Here is a 23,652-nt window from a genome sequence, read left to right as displayed (position 1 = left end):
AAGAGAAACAGGACGCAGCTGTCCAGAAGCAAAGAGGCTGTTTTTGGTTGGGAGGGGTTCTGTGGGGGGCCGGGGGAAGGAAGTCCCTCTCAGTGCTTCCACTGGATCCTTCCTAAACAAAAGGGACTGGTTCTGCTGGGAATCATTTCTACCAGTGGGATCAAACACCATCAGAGCTGCTGACTTCTTCTTTCCATCAGACCAACACAAACAGCAGCTCCATCACAAACGTGTCTGAGTGAAACTTGAACTGATCCACACCCACATAAAGACGGAGAGTTTTCCTCCATCTGGAGGCTCATTACTGGAACCTCTCTCTCTCTCTCTCTGTGTGTGTGTGTGTGGACATGACAAACACTCCTTCAGCCTCACATTTAAAGAGCATCCAGCTTCTTCCTCCTCACAGCTGGACTCATTTCTTCTTCTACTGTTTCTTCTCAGCTCACACACTTCCAGACTTTCTGACATGTTTCACACATGACCAGTTTCCACTTCCAGCTGAACTGGTTTCCAGCTTTCTCACACACCTCTCCATGTGTGTGTGATGGAAGTTTTTGTGTGTGTTAGATGGACTTGCTGAGTCTCAGATGGACACCTGAACCTTCATGGAAGCTGGTCTGGGATCTGCCAGTGGACTGTTTCCTGCAGCATCCTGTGCTGAGGAGACCCAGATCAGCTGTGTGAAGTGGAAATGTGAGTGTGAGGGAATTTCTCCTCCACATCTCTGAGATCAAACGCTGCAGAAATCATCTGATGCTCAGACTAGTGGAGGAAGGAGGACCAGGGTTCAGGTCTCCTCCAGGATGTTGAAGCAGCCAGTAATGTAGAGCAGCTTCAGGAAGAGCTGAGAGAGAATCCTCTTCCTTCTTCCAGAGGCTGAACTCTTCCTGATGAGCAGCATCCATGGTGTCCCTGAGGATCCAGTCTGAGCTGCTGTTTCAGTCAAGCTCATCTATAGGAGACAGCTGGGTAAATGTAGCTGGAACATCTGGAAGAATCCAGTTTGGAGTCCTAAAGTCCAGAAGTCGGGCTGAATGTGGATCAGGAGAGATTTGTGACTGAAAGCTGTGGTTCTGCTCTCAGAGACTGAAGCTTTGTCACGTTTGCTTCATCCTGCAAAGATGCTCCAGCTTCCACCAGGACTGATGGAACAAATCCAGTCAGAGATGCAGTTTGTTGGAGGAAGCAGCAGATCTGAGGTCAGTCTGGTCAGCAGCAGCTTCCACTGGGATTGATCTGGATTCATTGATCATCATTTGACAGTAAACTGGAGCAAAGTGGGATCCAGTGAGAATCAAAGCTGCTGTTTGATGGGAAGAAATGAGGCTGGAAAGCTGCTTCTCAGATGTGGTGTTGATGTGAAGCTGGAGTCTCTTCACTGATCCAGTTTCTCTTCTTCTCTGCAAACATGATGTTTGTGATGTGAAGAAGAAGAAAGAGCAGCTGCAGCTTTAAATCCACTCACTTCTTCATGGATTTGCTTCTGCAGCAGCTTCTTCACACTGGATCATCTGATCTTCACTCACTGTTTGATCCCACTTTCTGATCACTCATCAATAAGCTGATCAGCTGATTTTCTTCTTCTCTCAGTCTGTCAGGTGGAGGTGGAGGAGGGGGCGGAGTCTGTCCTGCTGCCCTTCAGAACTACACCTGACCTGCCTGAAGACGCTGATGTGGTGTGGGTGCGCTTGGAACCTGAACCAGAAATGACGGTCCACGTGTACCAGGACGGTTCTGGTCAACTTGAAGACCAGGACCAGGTCTACAGAAGCAGAACTAAGATGAATCAAGATCCTCTGAAAACTGGAGACTTCAGTCTGATTCTGGATCATCCCAAACATGGAGACAGTGGACGGTACAAATGTGTAGTCTGGAGGGGAGACGATCTCATAAGAGGGAAAACAGTTCTGCTCAAAGTTAAAGGTTTGTTTGTTTGTTTGTTTGTTTGTTTGTTTGTTTGTCTGTTTTCTTGTCTGACTGTCTTCTGTCTCCTCTGCAGGGAGAGTTCAGGTCCAGGATCAGAGGACATCAGGAACAGAAGCAGATCCGACTCCTCTGATGGCTGATCAATCAGTCTGATCTTTGATTATTGATCCAATCTGACTTTGGATCAGAGAGAAAATATCAGTGAAGGATCTGATGGACGATGGATGAAGAGAGGACTTGTTCCAGCCTGCAGACGTAGTATTGATCAGTAGTGATCAGTGATGTCAGAGTGGAGTCAGTGTGATGTCACATGTTGATCAGCTGTGTGTTTTGGACTCCAGCATCTTGTTGTTGTTTGTTTTAGACTCTTAGTGTCATGAAGGCGTCCTGCCGTAGATCCTGTTAACTGTGACAGAGGTCTCACTCTGGACCAAACTTTCCAGCATCGTGGAGGACGTTCCCTCACCGTAACATCTGGAGGAAGAGGAGAGGGAACTTTCCAGATGTTCCCTCACCGTAACATCTGGAGGAAGAGGAGGGGGAACTTTCCAGATGTTCCCTCACCGTAACATCTGGAGGAAGAGGAGAGGGAACTTTCCAGATGTTCCCTCACCGTAACATGTGGAGGAAGAAGAGAGGGAACTTTCCAGATGTTCCCTCACCGTAACATCTGGAGGACGAGAAGAGGGAACTTTCCAGATGTTCCCTCACCGTAACATCTGGAGGAAGAGGAGAGGGAACTTTCCAGATGTTCCCTCTCTGTAACAGTTAACGTGGGTGTGTAATCCTGGTATCTGAGAACGATGGATGGATAAAGTAAAAGAGAAATGTCTGTCCCTACATGTCAATAAATGTAATGAAGCTTTATTTGTTTTGTTTGTGGATGTTTTTCTTCATCTTGAACTCTGTTGGTTCCTTTACTTCTTCATCTGGATGGAACTGGGTTCATGTGCTGCACTGTTGACCTTTACCACATTAGACCAGGACCTGCTGAAAAACTACAAGACCAGGGGTGTGTTAGAGAAAAGTAGAATTCAGTTATACAGGATCAGAGAAGAAAGCGGGGCTTGACCAGCCTGGTCAGAGCCTCCTGGTTGAACTGGTCTAACTGGTCTCACATAGGCCAGGAGTCAGTAATCCTACTGAGTCAACGTTCAGGGCGTCTTCTAAAGACCACGAGGTGGATCCCAGATGAACTGATGCAGACAGGCGTGGGCGTCCACCTGTGGGGATGTGGGGGTTTGACAGCCACACTTTTCATGGTGAGAGGGTCCAACACACACACACACACACACACACGTATTTGCTGTTTTTATAAACTTTAGGACAAACGTTGCTGCTCCAGTCGCTCTGTGTCTCTGTGCTGCAAGACTCCCTCCTCTTCCTCCCTCCTCTTCCTCCTCTTCCTCCCTCTCCTGTTGCTCCTTGAATCATGACGTGACTGTCGGTGATCAGCTGATCGGCGTCTCTCTTGTAGTTTATCAGCTCGTTCTGAGGAGGAAACTAGCTGGATGTTGACTCAGAACTGCAGCACGTTTAATCAGAGCTTTTTGTTTGCATTAATTTTATATTATTTTCATTATTAACGGAGGTTTGCTGGTGACACAGCTGTAAAATCTGCTACTCATAATACAGCAGATGGATCAGGTTCAGATATCTAACGAGAGTCCAGATTAAACAAGGGGTGTCTTCTCTAAATCGTTGGTGCTGTGCAGGTGTTGGATCGGCAGGTTCACCTTTTAGGAGCCATGAATGTGGTGAAGGTAAATTATAAACTGGTTCTGAAATACAAATCAGAGCAGGACCTTCTCTTACCTGCTGGTTTACAGGTGTTAGAAAGGATTTATATGCAGAGGCTGATCTAAAAAGGGGGGCAGTGTCCAGCAGTGTGATCATACTAGAGGTAGCTGAAGTGGAATACAGTGGAAAGTAACTAGAATATCCGGATCTTCTCTAAATTATACCCAGTTGGCAGGAACTACTTTTTCTTCCGCCTGCCATAGTCCTATGTGAAGTGGCCCAGCGTAGGGGCGCAGCAGCATCTCTCACTCAGGCCGTAGCATCACGTGTGGAGCTGAACAGCAACGGTGTGATGTATGATGTGTGTGTGAAGACATAGAGGTGTTGTAGCAGCACCACAAACCTCCTGAAACATCTGAGAGTCGACCAGAACACAGAATATAATTAAATTATGATGAGGAAGAGGAGGAGATTAGCGGGACAGGTGCTGCAAGGCGAGACACGTCACTCTTGGAGTCCTTTGATGCTGCAGCAGGTACTAACCACTATTCAGAGGGAGGAAACGTGGAGCTGTGGACCACTGATGCTACATGTTGGGAAAGTGGTTTTCATCTGTCTGCTGGGTTCAGGTTTTTGTGTTGATGTTCAAACAACAGGAGTTCCCCTCGTTCTAAAGACTATTGCATCTTGTTTGTTATGTGCAGCATTAAATGTGGTTATGAAATAAGAAAATGCTGCAATAAATATCTGTATGAGTTCAGCTTGGAGTGAAATGTGTCCCTGAGATCAGCTCACATCAGTTCAACAGGCCCAGATTCAGTCGGTAAGGAAGCTGCTGTCATTAAATATCTAGTAAAACAGCCATTGTAGGGTTTTATAAATAAAAATACAGATGAAAATATTTAATAGGATAGAAAGACAATAACATCAATCCCTCTCATTGTTTAGACTGATGGTAACTAAATATTTTAATATGTAGGTGATGACAAACACATGAATTATTGTGGCATTTCTATATTTATTGATGTATTTTACTGGTAATTTCAGTTTGAGTCAGAAAGTTTTCTATAAAAATGGAGCTAGCGCTTCCTTTCCCCTCAGCGTAGCTGCTTTGAAAGTGATTTTCCAAACACATGAAGTTTCTGTACAAAGTATCGGTGTGGGATCGGTATCGCCGATACTGGCTTGTATTTTACTTGGTATCGGATGGGAGAGAAAGTAAATGGTATCACACATCACTACTCAGTAACCAGCAGCAGGATGGAAACCAGGTTCCTCCAAACTCGGTCCTGTTGTAGTAAGAGGAGCTGATCATTTCTCCTGTAGAAGAAATTTTATTGCTATTCATTTACTGCGTTTATTATTCATTAATCATCCTTTATTACATTTATTCATTGATCATTTTTACATTTATTAAACATCATCCATTATATATTAATTTTATCCACATTAACATGTTATTCCTCTTCTACATGATGTGTTCATATCATATCATACTTTGTGTTTTCTGACTTTTCTGTGTACAAAGTGATGACCTGAGAGTCTCGGACCCTGGGCTGGAACAGTCTGGCTCTCGTGGGAGACACTGAGTTGTTTGCAGACGAGACATCTGCAGGATCAGACAGGTTGTTCTGAGAAAGGTCTGAAGGAAGGAGACGGTTTTATCTGGTCTCTCTCTGCATGGTGAAAAACACAGAGCTAGAAAACTACTTTCCTGTAATAAACGTGGTTAAACTTCCCTCATTCAGACTCTTGGTAATGTATTTTTCTCCAACACTCCCCATCGGAGTTGTAGCGTTTAGCGTCATTAAACATTAAACATGTTTAATAAAATTATTAATTTTACTAATTTCATAAAATTATTAAACTGATTACCTCGAGGCACCACCACACAGATAGCTTTATTCTAATGGCTGTGTGGACACCATTAGAGAACTAAATTAATTAATTTAATTAATTAATTAATTCAAGCTAGTCAAATCAATCAGTTATCAATCAATCAGTCTCAGGACGGTACTATCATGAATTCTTACGTCGAAGGGACCCATAACATGGTTCAAAGGAGGAGTTCACAATAACCAGACCAGTTTAGGATAAATATGGAATATTTATTACTAAACTAATCGTGCATAAATGAAAATGAAATATTTACAAAGGACTTCGCATGGGAAAATGAATCAAACATTGTAAAATGCAGAATATGGAGTTCAAACCAGAATCTTATTTCAATGTGTCAGAATGAATGAAATGTAAGCAAGAAATGAACAAAGTTAATTAACCTGCGGTGTTAATTAAACTAAGGTTCCGGACTGAAAAAGGATCTCTGGATCCTAAAAGAAAAAGAAGGAAAACTGAATCTCATCTGTTTAAAACTTTAAGTTTAACTAAGATGTAGAACTACTAGGGTCACTGTCAGACACCCAACCATTTCTTAGAGCAGATACGCAGAGAACTGATCCGAGCAGGACTCGTCCGGTTCTGTTTGGATCGAGCCGACTTAGGAACGTTGTGGTGACTCTGATGGCAAGTGAGGAAGTTGGCACAGGTGGTTTGGATCCCGAGCGACTTCCAGAATGCCAGAAGATGCGTCACGTGGTGGTCCGAAGGTTTGGATCAGGCAGCTCTGCAGATGCGGACCCTCCCGCGGCTCGGCTGGTGGTATGATGATGGACACTTGCAGTGATGCGGTGAAAAATGTCCAGCTTTAGGCAGTCCAGCTTTAGGTCAGTCCAGCTTTAGGTCAGTCCAAAAAGAAACTCTGAAGCACTGGTTCTGGAGCTTTGGTCAGCCTGCGTTAACCAGTTATCCAAAGTAAAGATCAAAATTTAGGATCAATATTAAAAGTCCAAAAGATAAAAACATAACTAAAGAAAAGCGAAGTATTAGCTGAAAAAGGAGTGAACTAAACGGAGTTAATCAGTTCAAAAAGGAACAAAATTGATCGTTCATCTTGAATGCAGGCACAAACTTGGGATCGGGTGATGTGCTTCACATCACTGAAAACTTAATTCTCCGGCAGCATCTCTCTCTCTCTCTTGCGTTCAGACGAAGTGTCCTAACTCTGGAAGAGAGCCATATCTGGAGAGGATGGGTTGAAGAGAACTTGAAGTCAACTTAAGGAAGAGAGGACCAAAAAAGGAAGAGGAACTAAAATCTTTGTTCTGAGTTCAAAAAGTGTTAGTTTGAAGACCCGCCCCATGAAAGGATGTGGGACCATTATCTTGACCAATAACAGTCTTGTGGGTTGGTCTGATCATTTTGTAAATAGTTATCAAAGTAAACATTTTGTGAATATATCTATATATCCAAGTTATTAAAGCCTTAAATGAAACATCATTAAATCATCAGTGAAAAGACAATAAAATGGTAAGAAGGTTATATCTCACACAAACACAGTAATAAAGTTTCAGGTCACCAATTAATCAAGCTTGTTGATTAAACCTTGTACCAAATGATAATGATTATATGCATGTGCATGGTATCAAGATAAAACACATATGTATATATGTATTTATTTAAGTGAACATTTTGGACTAGTAAAGTATAATCTTTAACTGCTGGGACACAGAGAAACATTAAGACATTTTATTACCCTCTGGAATGTTAAGATAAACGTTCCTCGGTGTGTCCAGATGTCCTGGAAAAGGGGGTTTCTTTATCAGTGAAAGAAAAACACCAGTTAAGAAAGAGACAGTTTCAAAAGTGGACATTGGGATGAAGAGTTGCGTCTGGGATCCTTTGGTTGTTAATTAAAAAGCAAATTCATGTTGCAGAAGATTAAAGTTCAGAAATTTCCCAGATCTCGTAAATAACTCAATGAAGTCCTTCCCAGTCCATGTTGGAGAGAGTCGACCTTTGTTGATCTGTGGAGCTGGAGACCAAGTCATAAATTTGAGTCAGACCCCCACTTTGGGAGTGAGGAACCGTTAGTCTGTAAGGAGAGAAAATCCTCAAAGATGTTTAATTCAGTCATGATTAAACAAAAGTTCCAATCTTTATTTTGAAGATGCTGGAATCTGCTACAGAGTCTTCCTCATTCCTTTGTGGGAGCAGAGCCAAAGCTGAGCCACATGTTTTTATTCTGTTTTCACTGCTGTTAAGTTTGTCTGTCAGCAACATAACTCTAAATGTTATGGATAGAATTTCATTAAATACTCAGGAAACGTCAGAAATGGAATAAAAGAAATAATTAGATTTTCGGAACGATACAAATCAACGTCTGGATCCAGGGATTTTTTTAAGGATTCTTTGCTATGGGGAGATAATTTTGCCGTCACATCTTCTAACTCACCAGAAAACACCCAGAATCATAAAAAAATACAAGATGACATCATGGTAGATGTTATAATCTCACATTGTTTGACTCGGATCATGTTGATATTCTGGATCTGGTGATCCAGAAGGTTCATCTGTAGAGACCTTCATCAGACCTGGTAACACAATGGAGGGTCATGTGACCTGTAGACTCAGTCCTGATGAGGGAGACAAAACTGAGGCTGCTTATCTCCACCCATCATTTTTCTCCTCTCAGTCCATCCAGCAGAGCATTGGTCCTCCTCACAGCTCAATCTCTAGAGAACAATTCCCACTTTGACCACCAGAGGGCAGCGTTGCCTCACGGTAACACCAGTTCAGACTGTTGATTTACAGTGAAGAACAACTGCACGTTATGTCTAATTTACTTGAGTTTTTCACCTATTTTCTTTACCTTATTAACTTTCTAAAATTAAAGAGAAATGTATTATTTTTAATCCTTCTTACATGTTAAAAGCTGACTTAGTTATTTGGTTAATGAAGGAGAGATTTTCTTCTTCTCTGTATTGAGACAAGGGAAAATCCTGGAACTGCCAAGTTAATATAAATTTATAACTAGGTCTCACAACTAAACATGATACGCTGCAGAAACAGAAGAATATTTGTTTAGTTTGTTTCTCCCACAGTGAGTATTGATCAGTGTTGGCTTATTGATCAGTGATCAGAAAGTGGGAGTCAAACACTGAACATGATCCAGTGTGAGGAAGCTGCTGCAGGTGCTGCTACCAGACTCCATTAATAGTTCACTGCTTTCATTCTTCTTCTGCCACAAAGTTTCAGCAGAAACATGATGTTTGTGGAGAAGAAAAGAACATTTGTTCCTCATCTATTTTCTCAGAGAGAGATCAGATGGAAACGATCAATCCTTCTTAAATCTAAACCACAGTTTAAGACGTTGTAATTAGCAAATAGCAAAGCAGAAGGATTCATGTTACACAACGCCTGGTCCAGGTTTCACATCTGCAGCATTCATGGTTTTACAGCTTCCTTCTTCCTGTCGTCTTCCATGTGAGACAGACTTTTTATTTCATTCAATAAATCACAACTCGTTTTAAAATCAAACACCTTCAATCAGATGTTGAATGAAAAAGGAGCAGCAAGAAGTAAAGTCATTTAAACATCATGGAGCAGCTACACTCAGCTCAGAAGTCTCGTCTTCAAACCTCATCACGGAATAATTCTCCAGAAATGAGAGAAGACACAGAAATGTCCTGATAAGACGGTTTTAATGAGGAGAGTCGCTCTAAATAATCTGAAAGTTCACATCTCAGAGAACGTGCTGATGTTAAGAAAACCTACAAAGATTACTGGATCCATTTTAAGCTGTAACACGACTCAGAAATTCCTCCAATGACGTAGATTCAGCTTGTTCAGCTGCGTCTCTGTGATGGACATGTACGGCGAGTGGAAGGGGCCAATTCTGTGTTCACCTAGCACAGAAGAGGATTCTTCACCTCCATGGGAGAGCTTTAAAATGCAGATTTTTCTCTGGTTTCCAGGTGGCTGATGTCACATATTGTCCCACATCTCATGTAGAAATCTGATGTAAAACAAATATTTCTGCAGAAACACTGAGTGGAAGCTGGAATTTAACACATTTAATCACAATATCTGACAGAAAAAGCACAGTTAGATTTTATTTCCCTCATCGTGTTCACAACTACTACAAAGTGTTTCTTTGGAAGAAGCTCTCACAAAGTCTTCATTTCTTTTCATGTGAATTTAGTCAGAAATGCTGCAGATATTGAAGTCAGGTTGCTGCTGGTTTCAGGACAAATAGCAGCTAAATGCTGCACTGCTCAGATCCACATGCACACATTTCAATGAGATGGCTTCACACTTCATTTGTAGCGGTTGGCACCATAGGGTGTCGCTGTGTCGGTGGGGGCTGTTCCTCTATAAAAGGGGAAGTGGCACTGTAGTAGGGAGTGCCAGTTTCCTGTTGGAGTTGCCAGGACGTTGCTGGGCCACGTCAGCCTTGGTGCAAGGTGATTTTAGCAGCATCAGGTAAATATGTTTTTATATGTTGAATTTTATATGGTGGATGAGTTTTAAATTTAGTTTGTAATGCAGGGCTGGGATCTGAGGGATGTTGATCCTGGGAAAAGTGTTGACTGAGTAAGGGAATTCAACGCTGCAGGTATGTTGTGATTAATGTGTTTGAATTAAAGTGTTTTTATTTTGTTGTAGTAATTTTGTATTTCTTTTTCTGCAGCTGTTGGGTACCGTTGCCTGCTGTCCTTTTAGGGTTTTTGTTTTAAAGTTAGTCCGCTCCTGGTCCGAGTTGTCTCTGATGGTGCTGATTGTACGAGCGGACTAACTGTTTAATTTTTGGTTTGTTTGTTTTGTTTGTTTGGGCACTCCCATGAGTTTAGCCCTCCTGTCAGTAGCCACCCGGAGCCGTTCTACATCTGACTTTTGTGCATGCAGACATGGGTGTTAGTTTGCAGTGGGTTGCAGTGCAATCGTGTGTGGTTTTGGTTTTGCCTGCTGTAGGGCCGGTTACCTAAGCGGGTTCCGCGCCTTTGTGGTGTGCGGTTCTAGTCAGGTGGGAGTAGGCGGGTTCCGGGTTAGACGACAGGAGGAGCAAATGGGGATGACCCCCTACGTTTATGTGATAAACTGAGTTAAAACTTTACATTGTTTGTTCTTAAATTTACGTTACACACTTCCCCCTGGTAACACATTCCTCCATTTTTTCTGTCTAGATTCAAGAAGAAACTTTGTCATTTGTCATTTTTTATGTTAAATTCTATATTTAAAGTCCAACCAAGAAAAAATGTGGAGAAAACTCTTTTTTTTTTTTCTTTATCTGTAGTCTTCATTTGGCTCTTTAACAAAATGTAAGAGATTAGTATTAGGATGTAGGATGGCAACAACCCAGCAGCAGGACCGTTACCTCTAACTGTGTGCAAGGAGGAACAGGAGGAGCACTGCCAGAGCCCTGCAACATGACCTCCAGCAGGCCACAAATGTGTATGTGCTCAGATGGTCAGAAACAGACTCCATGAGGGTGGTATGAGGGCCCAACGTCCACAGCTGGGGGTTGTTCTTACAGCCCAACACCGTGCAGGACGTTTGGCATTTGCCAGAGAACACCAAGATTGGTAACTTGGCCACTGGCGCCCTGTGTTCTTCACAGATGAAAGCAGGTTCACACTGAGCACACGTGACAGACGTGACAGAGTCTGGAGACGCCGTGGAGAACGTTCTGCTGCCTGCAACATCCTCCAGCATGACCGGTTTGGAAGTGGGTCAGTAATGGTGTGGGGTGGCATTTCTTTGGGGGGCCGCACAGCCCTCCATGTGCTCGCCAGAGGTAGCCTGACTGCCATTAGGTACCGAGATGAGATCCTCAGACCCCTTGTGAGACCATATGCTGGTGCAGTTGGCCCTGGGTTCCTCCTAATGCAAGACAAAGCTAGACCTCATGTGGCTGGAGTGTGTCAGCAGTTCCTGCAAGATGAAGGCATCGATGCTATGGACCGGTCCGCCCGTTCCCCAGACCTGAATCCAATTGAGCACATCTGGGACATCATGTCTCGCTCCATCCACCAACGCCATGTTTCACCACAGACTGTCCAGGAGTTGGCAGATGCTTTAGTCCAGGTCTGGGAGGAGATCCCTCAGGAGACCCTCCACCACCTGATCAGGTGCATGCTCAGGCGTTGTAGGGAGGTCCTACAGGCACGTGGAGACCACACACACTACTGAGCCTCATTTTGACTTGTTTTAAGGACATTACATCAAAGTTGGATCAGCCTGTAGTGTGTTTTTTCACTTTAATTTTGAGTGTGACTCCAAACCCAGATAAGATAAGTTAAATCAAGATAAGCCTGGCTTTCCCTTAATCCAGCTTCGTGTAATACCCCCCTGCTCTATTTTTACAACCCTGGCTCCACTAGAAAAAAAGAGGTTTCCAATATTAAAGACAAGAACTTAAATGGTATAAGTAAAATGCTTTTTTTTTTTTTCAAAGCAAAAATTACTAAAGGTAAATGAACACAGTTCTGATAGCAAAAGGCAATGAAACACAAAACAAACAACCTTAACCAAGAGATTTCAAGATTAACCAAAATTATACTAAAGACTTAAAGCCATCCACAATGTAACACAATAAGCAAAAGCATCCACACCAAGCTTGTTCAAAGAAAATCATCAAAACAAGTCAAACTGATCACAATTCAGCCTAAATACACACTGCAACACCAAGTCCTAAGACTGCAGATGACAAGCTGTGCTGGATGATCACAGCGGCCCTGAATGATGGTCAGCAGCCATCTTAAAGAGTTGAGCTCCAGTTGGACATCAGGCGATTGGGCCGATCACAGGCGGGTGATGACAGAGCAGAACAATTGCAGACGGGTGATGGCACAGCCAGGTATGTGCTAAGGAGCCAGCCAATCATGGACGAGCAATGACACTGCCAGGCAGTTGATGGAGAAATCCAGGCAGTCAGCCAATCACCTGGTTGCAACCAAACACAGAAATTTACATACAACACCAAGGCCAAGGCCTAAGACCGTAACATCTATCTTCATAGATGTGTTCATGGCTGTCTGATGTAGATTTTACAGCTGTTTCACTAGCAAAAGAAATGTATTTTCAGCATTCTAAATATTACGCTTTATAAGTAGAAGTCCATTTACCGTTCCATTAAATATGTGTGTCATCTGTAAGAAACTCAGTGGTAGGATGGCAGAACAAAAAATATCAGATCTTCCCCCTGATCATACAGAACCCCTTTTACTAATGTGGGTCTGGATGTATTTGGCCCTTGGAGCATTTCCACTCATCGTACCAGCGAAGGTGCAACAAATAGTAAAAGGTGGGCAGTACTTTCACATGTCTAGGTGTACGTGTGTACACATGGAGGTGATAGAATTCTTGGATTTGTCGGGTTTCATCACTGCACTACTCTGCTTCTTTGCAGTACGTGGTCCTGCGAAGGAGCCTGGAAAGAGTTGCACTTCCTTCAAGATGAAACCAGCATCTCCAAGTATCTAAGTGAGGAGGGGTGTACTTGGCCGTTTAACTCACCCCACTCCTCACATATGGAAGGGGTGTGGGAAAAAACAATTGGATTTCAAGACGGATTCTCGACTCTATTCTTTCACAGATCAGCCACTATAATAAATTTAAGACCCCTCACACCTGTGTCAAGTCATGCTCCTTTCCCTCTGACTCCAGCAATGATACAGACACAGAAGATCTGTACAGCTCTTCCTCCATCAGGATCTTTTAAACACACTGACCTGCATCAACAACAATGGAAATGTGTCCAACAATCGGCAAATGTCTCCTGGAAGACATGGAGAAAAGAGTATCTCTCCACTCTTTAAAGCCAAACATCAAAGAAGGGGTCTTGGTGTTACTTTAAGACCCTCAGGTTACAAGAAATGACCCTAACTGAAGACATACACAGCACAACATTAGTAAATGATTACTTACGACATTAATATTGGTTTGTTAGTGCCGATCCAGGTAATGTGCACCATATAGGGAAGGATTAGTAGATGTATTAGTTAACTGTTACTTAATACTTATTCACTAAAAATCCACACTATTACTAAACAATTAATTGAGAAATTTTTAAGGGCTTACAAACATGTTAACTGACATTGTAATTAATGCTGAGTAATGGATACATGATGACAAATAATTACATAATTCAACTTTTAACACATAATAATGCATTAAGTAAGGTTGAGTAGTAAACATTAATTATCTGCTTATTAATGCATTAAGTAATATGCAAACTAACACTAAGTAATACATAATATTAGTTAATAACATATTATTCAACATTTAATTAATGCTTAATAATGTGCTAATTAACGTTAATTAAGGGACCCTTATTGTAAAGTGTTAACTCACGTCCTAGTCATCATTTAATTGTTGAGTGTCCAGTACACCTGTTTAGCTGTCTGTCGCTTCGTGGAGAGTTATGCATGCAGGGATTAAAACAATCCGCTTGCTGGTGACTGTGAATAAAATAAGTGTTGAAATGAGAGTGAAGCTCCTCACCTGTGAATAGAAATCAGCTGGGTGGAGACCTCACAGCTCAGAAACATATTGTCTAAAAAATATGCTGAGATCTGCTGGGACTGAGGGTCAGACGAGCTGTGATGAAGATGGAAGAAGTTTATGATTATCTCTTTAGTCTTTATAAATCAGCAGCCAGTATCTCAGCGTCTCCATAGAAACAGGCTGAAAGTGTGAGGTGTTTTCTAACCTTGGTTTGTGGTGCAGCACAGCAGTGAGCTCAGAGCTGCAGAGGAATGAAACTCAGCTCAGTTTAACGTTCACATTCATGAAGACAGCAGAGTAAAATGAGTCCAGTACTTACAGAGCAGCAGCAGCAGAGATGTTTCCTCCATCCTGATGCTGCTGAAATCAGACCCACTGTTTGCTCCGTTCATCCTCACATCAAATCCTCTTCCTCCTCCTCCTCCTCTGTGACTCGGTGTCAGTGTTGTGGTTTCCTCTCTGCTCACCCTGTTAGAAAGCTTCTTCCATGTGATCAGAGAGCCAGTGAAGTGTGTGGGTGTCAGTGTTGTGTTTTCTCCTCCACTGATCTCTCTCAGGAAACTATTAGTTCTGTTTTAACAGAGAAATGAAGAGAAGCATGAAGTGAGACAGACAGCAACAACATGGAGACCAACATCTGACACCAGAACCTGCAGGAGAACATCAGCACCTGCGTGATGCCTTCACTGACCCAGTTTAAGCAGCAGTGACTGTTAAACCTTCTCAGTGTTAGAAAGAGCACCTATAAAAGAAGGTGATGTTGAAGCATTAATTTGATCAGTGTTGTAGAAACAAACCTTTTCCTCCTGCAGGTGAGAGCAGGTCAGCTGACAGGAAGTGAGATGGAGGTGGTTTGTTTCTTCTCTCGGCTTTAACCACTGATCTGTGGTCACTGTGTCACTTTACAGCTGGCAGAAAAATGTTGGTAAATGTTTCACCAGGTTTTGTATTTCCTTTGCAAACCGACTCTTTTAGGTATGACTTCATATGCTGAGGTTGGAATAAATATATATTTTTACACTGGACAGAAAATGCTAGATGTTCTGAGCAAATCTGGTCCAGTTTATGACGCCTCACTCTGGTGCCAGCAGCACTTTTTTCACTGAACTCCAAAGATTAAAGTGTCTTAAAGATTTTTAACATGAAGAAATGAACTCTGAAGAACATGTTTGTTGTTATTGTGTAGATAAACATTCCTGCACAAAGAAGGATGGACATCATGTACACGACCATTCAAAAGCTTGGACACACTTTCCCATTAGATTTAGTTCGAACACACGTGTGGCAGGCTGTGGGTAAATGTGCTGGACAAATTAGTTAAATGAACTTTGGTACAAATAAGAAAAATGAAACAACTGACAGCTGAAGTGAAAGTTAAGAATCTTTCTGGCTTGTTACTGTTAGAGTAAGCGAAGTTGACAGTTTAAAGTTAACAGTTTAAACTTTCTCCCTTAAGGATGGGTAATGATTTGCGGTCTCACCCATCCTGCAGAGGACAGGATGTGGTGGTCACAGCTCTGTGTGATAAGGGTCATAAAGTGTTGTATGCTGATGTGTTTCCCTGTTTGAAGTTTGCGAGAACTTTGCTTGCTCTACTGAAGTGTGATAGCTGCTCAATAAAGAGGCAGCGCTGGGGTTGAGACTTCGGAGTTGACACCAGACACTCTCTGAGTGCTGAACCACAGTCTCTCCCCATCGCGATGAAGCTGACTTCACTCTGAGTTCTTTGTGTCTTATTCTATGATGGAAAAATACCCATCAGTTACCATGTGATCTCTTGTGAGCATGTGTTGATCAGCACCTCTGTTCTTGTAGGTAGATGTGGTTTGTGCTGCAGAGCAAAACAGGAAACAAATTTGACGTGTAGCAGCACACAAAGAGGAAGAGGAGGGTTTTCCAGTCAGTCAAACTGCTGCTGGTCTGATTCCATCCAGCTGCAGAATGGAGGGAACATGTGTCCAGATGCTGCTGGGTGAGTCCATCTGCTGGATGTGTGTTGGTGTGTAAATGCTGAGAGATGATCACTGCTGCTTCCCACAGCAGAGCCGTCATTAAAGCTCCAACTGAGCTGAGTGTCATTTCTCTGCAGCTCTGATCTCACTGCTGTGCTGCACAACAAACGGAGGTTAGTAAACTTCTTCTGCTTCTGTCCAAGAAACCCTGTCTGACAGCAGAGACTGTCTGTCTTTACTGGGTCAGGTCTGACTCTGGTGGTCCAGGTCTCCTCTCTGAGACTCTCTGAGAGGATTTAATGTCACATTCATGGAAACGATCATTGTTGTGTCATTTCATCCCTCACAGCTCGTCTGACCATCAGTCCCAGCAGATCTCAGCTGTTTGAAGGAGACTTTGTGTCTCTGATCTGTGAGGAGGACGACAGCTCTGCTGGATGGACGGTGAGGAGAAACACCACCAGACAACTGTCTGAGTGTGGAGATAGATGGGGGAAAGCAGCTGGTTCATCCTGTAACATCAGTGTTGTCTTCACAAGGGACTCTGGAGTTTACTGGTGTGAGTCCAGAGAGGGAGCAACCAGTAACAGCATCACCCTCACTGTCACTGGTAAGATCAGACTGTGGAGTTAGTGGTGATGAAGCTGTGTGGAAATGGATGAAATGCTGTAGTTTGTCTCTGTGTTGAGGTGGATCAGTGATCCTGCAGAGTCCTGTCCTCCCTGTGATGGAGGGAGATGACCTCACTCTGAGCTGTCAATCAAAGCCTCCCTCCAACCTCCCAGCTGCTTTCTATAAAGATGGCTCCCTCATCAGGACTGAGTCTACAGGTCACATGACCCTCCACCATGTTACCAGGTCTGATGAAGGTCTCTACAGGTGTAGCATCAGCAGCCATGGAGAGTCTCCACCCAGCTGGATCTCTGTCACAGGTGAGGAGCTTCACTCTCATTTCAACACTTATTTCATCCACAGTCACCTGACCAGGTGGGATTCTCTCTGCAGGTAAACCTACAACCACACCCCCACTACTGTAGCCTCACCCCTTTCCTCATTCTCCTTCCATCTTCTGTTCACTCTGCTCCTCCACCTGCTGGTGTTCTGTCCGTACTTCATCTCCACCCTCCTCATGGTGTCTTTATATCGACACAGAGACACAGGTAACACTGAACCATTCACTGACCTGTCAATCAATCAATGAGTCAACGGAGCTGAGTAATGATTCACAAGTCAGTAAAGTGATTCTTGAGTATTGAACGATTCCTTCATGACTTGTACATCACTAAACTGAATTCTTCTTCTTGTGTTGATCAATAATCTACATTTTCTTTCTAACCTGCTCTGTCTGCAGGAAGCGATCTGCCCGTCTCCATGGTGATGACTCCATCCTCCCAGGCTGATCAAAGATTGGATGATGACCATAATGATGTCACCACAGAGCATCATTTAAACTGAGCTGAACATCTCATCTCTCTCTTCTTCTGCTCTTCTTGTCTTCAAACGTTAGAAACCAAATGTTTCCAGAACTGAGCTCAGCATGTGGTAAGGAGGCGCTAGCACCCTCCTCAGCTTCATTTTAACTTTTTTCTGAAGGAGAATAAATATGGACACGTCATCTAGTTTTTGCTCTTTATTTATATTCATCCTACAAATATCATTCTTTATCTCTCAGAACGTGTCTTATGAGGATTTTGTCGTTGTTGGAGGAGGCCCGACTTCAGTTCACTTGCAAAGTGTACGGGCATAAAATATGGAATAAAATAGGCCTGATTTTATAAATGTACTAACTCTAAACATCCTGTTTCCAGGAAAACCAACATGCTGTGTAAAATGTAAATAAAGCCACAATAAATTACTTTTCCTGTTTCATGGAGAATATCAGGTTATCCTGAATTTTCAGGCAGTGGGACGTCTTTACACGAGGCAAGAAAAAGCTGAATAAGTAAGCAGCACTAAACAGAACCAGCTGGATGACCGTTCAACTAAGTTAGTTGTCAACAGGTTAGTAACATGACTGGGTAAAAAAAAAGCATAGAGAGCCTCTCAGAGGTAAATATGGACAGAGGTTCAGCTGTAAATTTCATATTTAAATCATCTCGGGGCACTTTCACAGATACAGTTCATGGATATTTAAGGGGCTGCGTGATGGTGGGGTGGTTATCACCACACCGTCACAACAGAAAGGTTGCTGGTTCGAGCCTTGGGTGGAGGAAGGTTCCATCAGTGGAGTTTGCATGTTCTCCAGGTGAATGTGTGGGTTCTCTCTGGGTTCTCCGGCTTCCTCCCACACTCTAAATTCTCCCTGTGAGGAATTGTTTGTCTTTATATTTTGTCTTCTTAACAATCTTCTTAAATCCTTTATTATGAAATTTCAAAATTGCTTTTTTTGTTTAGTTGTTAATTTTTATTTGCACAATATAAAAATATTAACAGTCCGTACGGACGGACAGACAGACAGACAGACAGAAGGGCTCTGCAGCAGGTAGATGACGGCATCATCAACACTCACATGAAGCTGGTAGGCAGACTGCAGAGGGTCCAGTAGATCCTTTATCTGCAGTCTCAGGTTGGCAAAGACCAGCTTCTTCAGCACCTTCATCACATGCGATGTGAGGACCACTGGACGGTAGTCGTTGAGGTTGGATGGTCTGGACTTCTTGGGGACAGGAACCAAGCAAGACGTCTTCCAGAGAACTGGAACTCTCTCCTGACTCAGGCTCAGACTAAAAAACGAGACAGCTGGTTGGTGCAGGTCTTCAGGATACTGTACCAAACCCCATCTGGTCCTGCAGTCTTCTACTGGTGTACTTTCTCCATCTGTCTCTTAACCTGGCCTGTCGTCACCGCCAAGCGGGGGAGGTATGGGATTCATCCGAGGAGGATGAGGAGGAGGAGGGGAGAGATGTTGTGCAAAAGAGAGGGGGTGTGAGGAGGTCATGTTTTAAAGTGGAGATGCCGGGCAGCTGAGACCTGAACCTGTTGGAAAACAGTTCATCTCATCAGGTCTCTCCTGGCTGTCTGGCAGCTGCCTGTCTGATCTGAGATTGTGGTCTGATCTGCCAAGAGGAGGGAGAGCTGTGGCAGTGTATTCATCCCTGGTGTTTGGATACAGAAGATCCAGTCTTTTATTTTCTTGGGTGGGACAATCCACATATTGATGGAATTCGGGCAGATGTCATGGTTGTTAACCAATACATCCACTAGAGGGCAGTGCTGAGTTCAGAGTTCACCTCCTAGTTCCGACCTCAGTTTCAGACAAGGAGGACCAGACCACCCCAGACAGCCACCCACTGTGGGGAAGCACCCACTGCAAAGTTCCAGCATTTTGCCCGTCTTCTGCATCATTTACATGCAGTCTATTCTTGGGGTCCTTGGAGCAAACAGAGTCGTACCAGCAGAAACTGTGGGGACACTGTTGAGCAGTAAAGCTGTTGTGTGACTCGGGAAAGAAAGAAAAAGGTGTTTTGAACGGCTGCACAGACCCTCACCATCTTTTGCAGTGAATGTACATTTTCTTTACTAATGTAGCCAATTCATGTCATCAGTAGTTATGATCAAACTAAACATCATGCAAATCCTGTAATAGACAAAGTCTGAAATGTTTTAGACAGATAAAAATATAAAGATGATCCTCCGAGGAATCCACTTTACTTGTATTCCTGGAAACACACTTGACTCGGATCAGTGGTTATTTACAGGCTTGTGCCAGACTTCACAACAAGCTGTGCTGCTGGCAAACGCAGCATTACTGCATATGCTTTGCTTATGTGTAATTCTCTTTATTATGGCATTAGAAGCATCTCTCCACTGCCTCCAGCTGGCTCAAAACGCTGCTGCCCGAATGTTGACTGGAAAGAGACTTTGACCATATGACTCCCGTCTTTGCTGAGCTTCACTGGCTCCCCTTTAGTTACAGGGTTCAGTTTAAAACGTTGTTACTAGCTTATAAAGCGCTAAATGGCTTGGCTCCTCTGTATTTGTCCAAGCTTCGAACCAAGCACGCTCCGATTAGAGCTCTGAGGTTCTCCTCACAGTTGCTTCTGGAGGTTCCTTGAACCAGATATATCTCTAGAGGTGAGAGAACCTTCTCTGTGCTGACCCCAAAATAACAAAGTGCTCAATCCATCTCTGCTTTTAAATACTTGCTTAAAACACACTTTTTGTCCTGGGTTTTGATTCCTAGTCGAGATGGTCAATTATAGCAGGTGTTTTTCTTACTTTTAAGAATCTTAATCTGTGTGTGTTTTCATTTTTTATGGTTTAACTGTATTTATTTTGGAGTGTTTATTGTTCTGCTGTGCAGCACTGGTCATTGTAAACGTGTTGTAGAAATAAACTTGAACTAGAACTATAAATCTGTATGAAAACTGGATTTTCCCTCAGAAACACATCAAGTGTGACAGTTAGACAACACCGCCCTCTTGTGGTTAAACTAGAACATTGCTCTCTAAGGACTGAGTCTGAGCGGAGAACTTTGATGGAAAGGTAAAATAAGCTTGGTCCTCCTGTAACATCAGTGTTGTCCTCAAAAAGGACTCTGGAGTTTACTGGTGTGAGTCCAGAGAGGGAGCAACCAGTAACAGCATCACCCTCACTGTCACTGGTAAGATCAGACTGTGGAGTTAGTGGTGATGAAGCTGTGTGGAAATGGATGAAATGCTGTAGTTTGTCAAGTGTAACATAATCAGTCATGGAGAGTCTTTTATTCTGTAAAATTAAACATGTCTAAACTTTATAAGCAAAATGTTTCTATAACTCAACACTCAATATAAACACACACACATTTATAACGGGTGGGACCTGATTAAAAAACGTAATCTTATTAATTACAGGCTTTGTATTTAATGAATCTCGATTAATCACATTTTAATAACATAAAATTTGACTCAAAAAGCAACTTTTTTTAATTTAAATGGATTTTAATGGACGACTGAATCAAATAATAGACACAGACATTAATATTGTAAACTCAACTTCTAGTAATGTCTGGAAAAAATGTAGCCTATTTAATTGCATTTTAATTAAAAACAGTAGAAACAGTTATTGAAAATGTCCTTGTCCAAACCTGAACAGACCTAAGTCTGCTAACTCAGCCTCTTCTTCCTGTGTCCGCTCTGTCCGACCACCGGCCAAGATGCTGCTGCTCGTACCTGTTGTCCTGCTTTGTCTTTGTCTCTTTTTGCTGACTTTGTACTTTCTGGACTGGTTTATGATGGCCAAACGCTTATTAACACGGGATCCCCGATGAAGAGCCTTAATCCCTATCGGGACGGGTCCTCCCTTGCTGGCATCCATTCCTCCAACACTGCGCCGCTTGCCCTGCGTTCTCCGTAGGAAGAAGCAGCGTCACCGAAGACGAGGAAGACGCAGCGGCACACTGGTTAAATTTAAACCTCTGCTCAGGTGGGATTGTCTGCTGGATCTAATTTATTTGCTCAACTTGGATTATTATGTTAACCATTTAAAAATGAAAGAAACGTGGAGAGAAAACTTCTTACAGAGAAAGAGAAAACGGCGTCACGTATTATTACAGCAATACGATGAGTAGCAAAAAGCTGCTGTTATCATGTGACTTTATTTACCGTAAACAGTTTCTCAGTAAGGATGGTGCTAGCCAAGGAAAGAAACTCCAGTCAGAGACTCGAACAAATTTAAAATTAATTTAAATCTCAGTTGCTCCAGATGGAGGAAAACACTGGAGTTAAACATTAAAAAGAAGAATAAATACACTTGTAAACAATAAGCTAAGAGTGACACGAATCAAAATACAAAAAGAGTTAAGAAAAAAATAAAATAAAAGTGTTTATAAAAAACTGCACTTGGGTAAAAATGAAGCAATAAAACAGTAAAACAACAGAAAGCCATATAAATAGGTGGTAAAAATAACAGAAGATTATTTGGTTAAATAAGCAAAAATCAAAACAAAATAAAATTCAGCTATAAGCTAAACTAAAAAGAAAGGTCTTGCGCCTGTTTTTAAAAACATGAACAGTCTCTGCAGCCCTGAGGTTCTCTGGCAGGCTGTTTCACAGACGAGGCCCGTAGTGGTGGAACGAGGACTCACCATAAGTCTTGGTTCTGACTTTGGGAACAACCAAGAGGCCGGTACCGGAGCATCTCAGGGTCCACGAGGGTTCATAATCTAAAGTAGGTCTGATAAGTAAGAAGGTCCAAGACTGTTATGAGACTGATTATAAGACTGATTATGAGACAAGTGTGTCCATTTCTTCCCACAGACAGGGAAGTTGTTCTTATGGTTTTAAAGACATTTTGTTTACAGTAAACAGTAAACACTGTGCAGACAGGCAGCGATGATTCGGCTATGATGTTTGTCTATGTTTACACGGTGAATTAAGAAATGCTAAAGTAAAGTAATAAGTGACGTTACTTTTCAAATGCAGTAACTAGTAAAGTAATTTCATTACAATTTACAGAAGTAACGAGTAACTAGTAACTAATTACTTTTTTAGAGTTAAAAAAGGAAACTACCCCAACACTGTTTAAAAGGTTTAAAAACTGGCAGGCATAGGGATCGCTACTGTTATCGATATGTAAGTTAAAATCACCAGTTATTAACATCTTATTATATTTTATGTGTATGACTGATAAAAATACAGAAAACTCTTTAATAAAACAGGAAGGAGGGTTTGGTGGTCGATTAACTGTGATGAATAAAACAGGCAGCTTGTTAAAAACAAACGATGCTCAAATGTTGAATAATTAGTTAATGAGATTATTTGTGCTGATATTGTTCGTTGTGCAATTGAAGCTGTTCCACCACCTTTTTTACCTCCCTGATAGAAAATAAAAAATAAAATTTGGGGATGAAGCTTCAGCGCCAAGCAAGGTTTCAGTTAACAAGAGACAGTCTATGTTTTTATCTAAAATCAGATCATTAATAATAAAAGATTTGTTTAACAGTGATCTGACATTTAAAAAGCCGTGTTAAATGATGCAGGAAAGTTCGGTTCTGAGATCACTGGTGTGGGTTTTGTACCTGGAGTTGTATGAATGGGAAGGAGACATCTGACAGTAGGGATGTATTGATATGGAGAGGGATGGTTATAGTGTCTACTGGTGATGTGCACTGGTACATGATGTGTAACTGGGGAGGATCTAACTGGTGGAGCTGTGTTCTGGCTGGACCATCAATCAGAGAGCTTTGCAGGAGTGGAGGATGAGTTCTCTGTTCAATGTGAGGAGATGAGAACCTGTGTGATTTGGATGTAGACCATCTGGTTTGAAAAGGTAAGGTCTATTGTAAGAAGTGGTGAAGGTGTTAATGTATATCCCATACACTGACAACTTCACCACACTCTAAGAAAAGTCAGTAAAAATACGGGAGAATGTATCGCAAATATTTGACAGAATCTTCCGTAATTACCTTTTAAAGGAGCTTGTTCTGTATTCCTCCACTCTGTCTTCTTCTTGTGTGTCATTGGCGGACAACAAACAACATTTTAGTAGTGTATTATTGCCACTAACCGGTAAGGACTGTGGATCAGAACAGGTAGGCCACAAAAAATATTGGAAAAAGAAAACAAACAAACAAAAACTAGAAAAATACTGTTGTGTAATAACAGCACGTGTGAATGCGCTATGCTGAGTCATGTTGGATGAGGGAAATTAAATGCACATATTCTTAGGATAGTAAAAATGTTTAATTTTGTACTGCTGAAAACTACACAGA

The 23,652-nt window shown here is 42.3% G+C and overlaps 2 protein-coding genes and 2 long non-coding RNA genes across 8 annotated transcripts; 3 read left to right on the top strand and 1 right to left on the bottom strand.

Moving 5' to 3' along the window:
• Positions 1-1,484: 1,484 nt before the first annotated feature.
• Positions 1,485-2,232, top strand: LOC121640543 (V-set domain-containing T-cell activation inhibitor 1-like). The gene is made up of 2 exons (XM_041986368.1): positions 1,485-1,923; positions 2,000-2,232. Exons 1-2 carry the CDS (start codon positions 1,707-1,709, stop codon positions 2,077-2,079), a joined length of 297 nt encoding a protein of 98 aa, XP_041842302.1. The 5' UTR covers positions 1,485-1,706; the 3' UTR covers positions 2,080-2,232.
• A 7,600-nt stretch (positions 2,233-9,832) lies between these two features.
• Positions 9,833-13,278, top strand: LOC121640588. The gene is made up of 3 exons (XR_006010523.1): positions 9,833-9,987; positions 10,054-10,120; positions 12,914-13,278. It is a non-coding gene; the product is annotated as an uncharacterized LOC121640588 (long non-coding RNA).
• On the bottom strand, positions 11,786-14,868 carry LOC121640575. Of its 2 annotated transcripts, none has more exons than XR_006010507.1 (5): positions 14,808-14,868; positions 14,330-14,580; positions 14,216-14,251; positions 14,008-14,103; positions 11,786-12,447 (listed from the first exon to the last, which is right to left on the bottom strand). It is a non-coding gene; the product is annotated as an uncharacterized LOC121640575 (long non-coding RNA). The 2 variants fall into 2 exon arrangements; XR_006010508.1 differs by lacking the exon at positions 14,808-14,868 and adding an exon at positions 14,681-14,765.
• Positions 14,869-15,847: 979 nt separating this feature from the next.
• LOC121640512 (high affinity immunoglobulin gamma Fc receptor I-like) lies at positions 15,848-17,577 on the top strand. 4 transcript variants are annotated; one of them, XR_006010469.1, is made up of 6 exons: positions 15,848-15,982; positions 16,100-16,135; positions 16,312-16,572; positions 16,652-16,894; positions 16,968-17,122; positions 17,314-17,577. XR_006010469.1 is itself a non-coding variant. In XM_041986328.1 (6 exons), exons 1-6 carry the CDS (start codon positions 15,952-15,954, stop codon positions 17,338-17,340), a joined length of 606 nt encoding a protein of 201 aa, XP_041842262.1. In that variant the 5' UTR covers positions 15,848-15,951; the 3' UTR covers positions 17,341-17,577. The 4 variants fall into 4 exon arrangements, 3 of the variants coding, with proteins under 3 accessions (XP_041842262.1, XP_041842261.1, XP_041842263.1); XM_041986328.1 differs by having other exon boundaries at positions 17,115-17,122; XM_041986327.1 differs by lacking the exon at positions 16,968-17,122.
• Positions 17,578-23,652: the final 6,075 nt, after the last annotated feature.

Source organism: Melanotaenia boesemani, chromosome 5 (assembly GCF_017639745.1).
Source record: "Melanotaenia boesemani isolate fMelBoe1 chromosome 5, fMelBoe1.pri, whole genome shotgun sequence".
NCBI classification, from domain to species: Eukaryota; Metazoa; Chordata; class Actinopteri; order Atheriniformes; family Melanotaeniidae; genus Melanotaenia; species Melanotaenia boesemani.
The sequence above is the reverse complement of the archived record's forward strand: the minus strand, read 5'-3'. Positions and strand labels throughout refer to the sequence as shown.

What these genes read in the sequence shown, in the direction of transcription:
- LOC121640543 (XM_041986368.1), top strand. Translation starts at nt 1,707, where the DNA reads ATGACGGTCCACGTGTACCAGGACGGTTCTGGTCAACTTGAAGACCAG. An exon ending in AGTTCTGCTCAAAGTTAAAG is followed by an intron (nt 1,924 to 1,999) that starts GTTTGTTTGTTT and finishes TCTCCTCTGCAG; the next exon opens with GGAGAGTTCAGGTCCAGGAT.
- LOC121640512 (XM_041986327.1), top strand. Translation starts at nt 15,952, where the DNA reads ATGGAGGGAACATGTGTCCAGATGCTGCTGG. An exon ending in GTGCTGCACAACAAACGGAG is followed by an intron (nt 16,136 to 16,311) that starts GTTAGTAAACTT and finishes CATCCCTCACAG; the next exon opens with CTCGTCTGACCATCAGTCCC. An exon ending in CAGCTGGATCTCTGTCACAG is followed by an intron (nt 16,895 to 17,313) that starts GTGAGGAGCTTC and finishes CTCTGTCTGCAG; the next exon opens with GAAGCGATCTGCCCGTCTCC.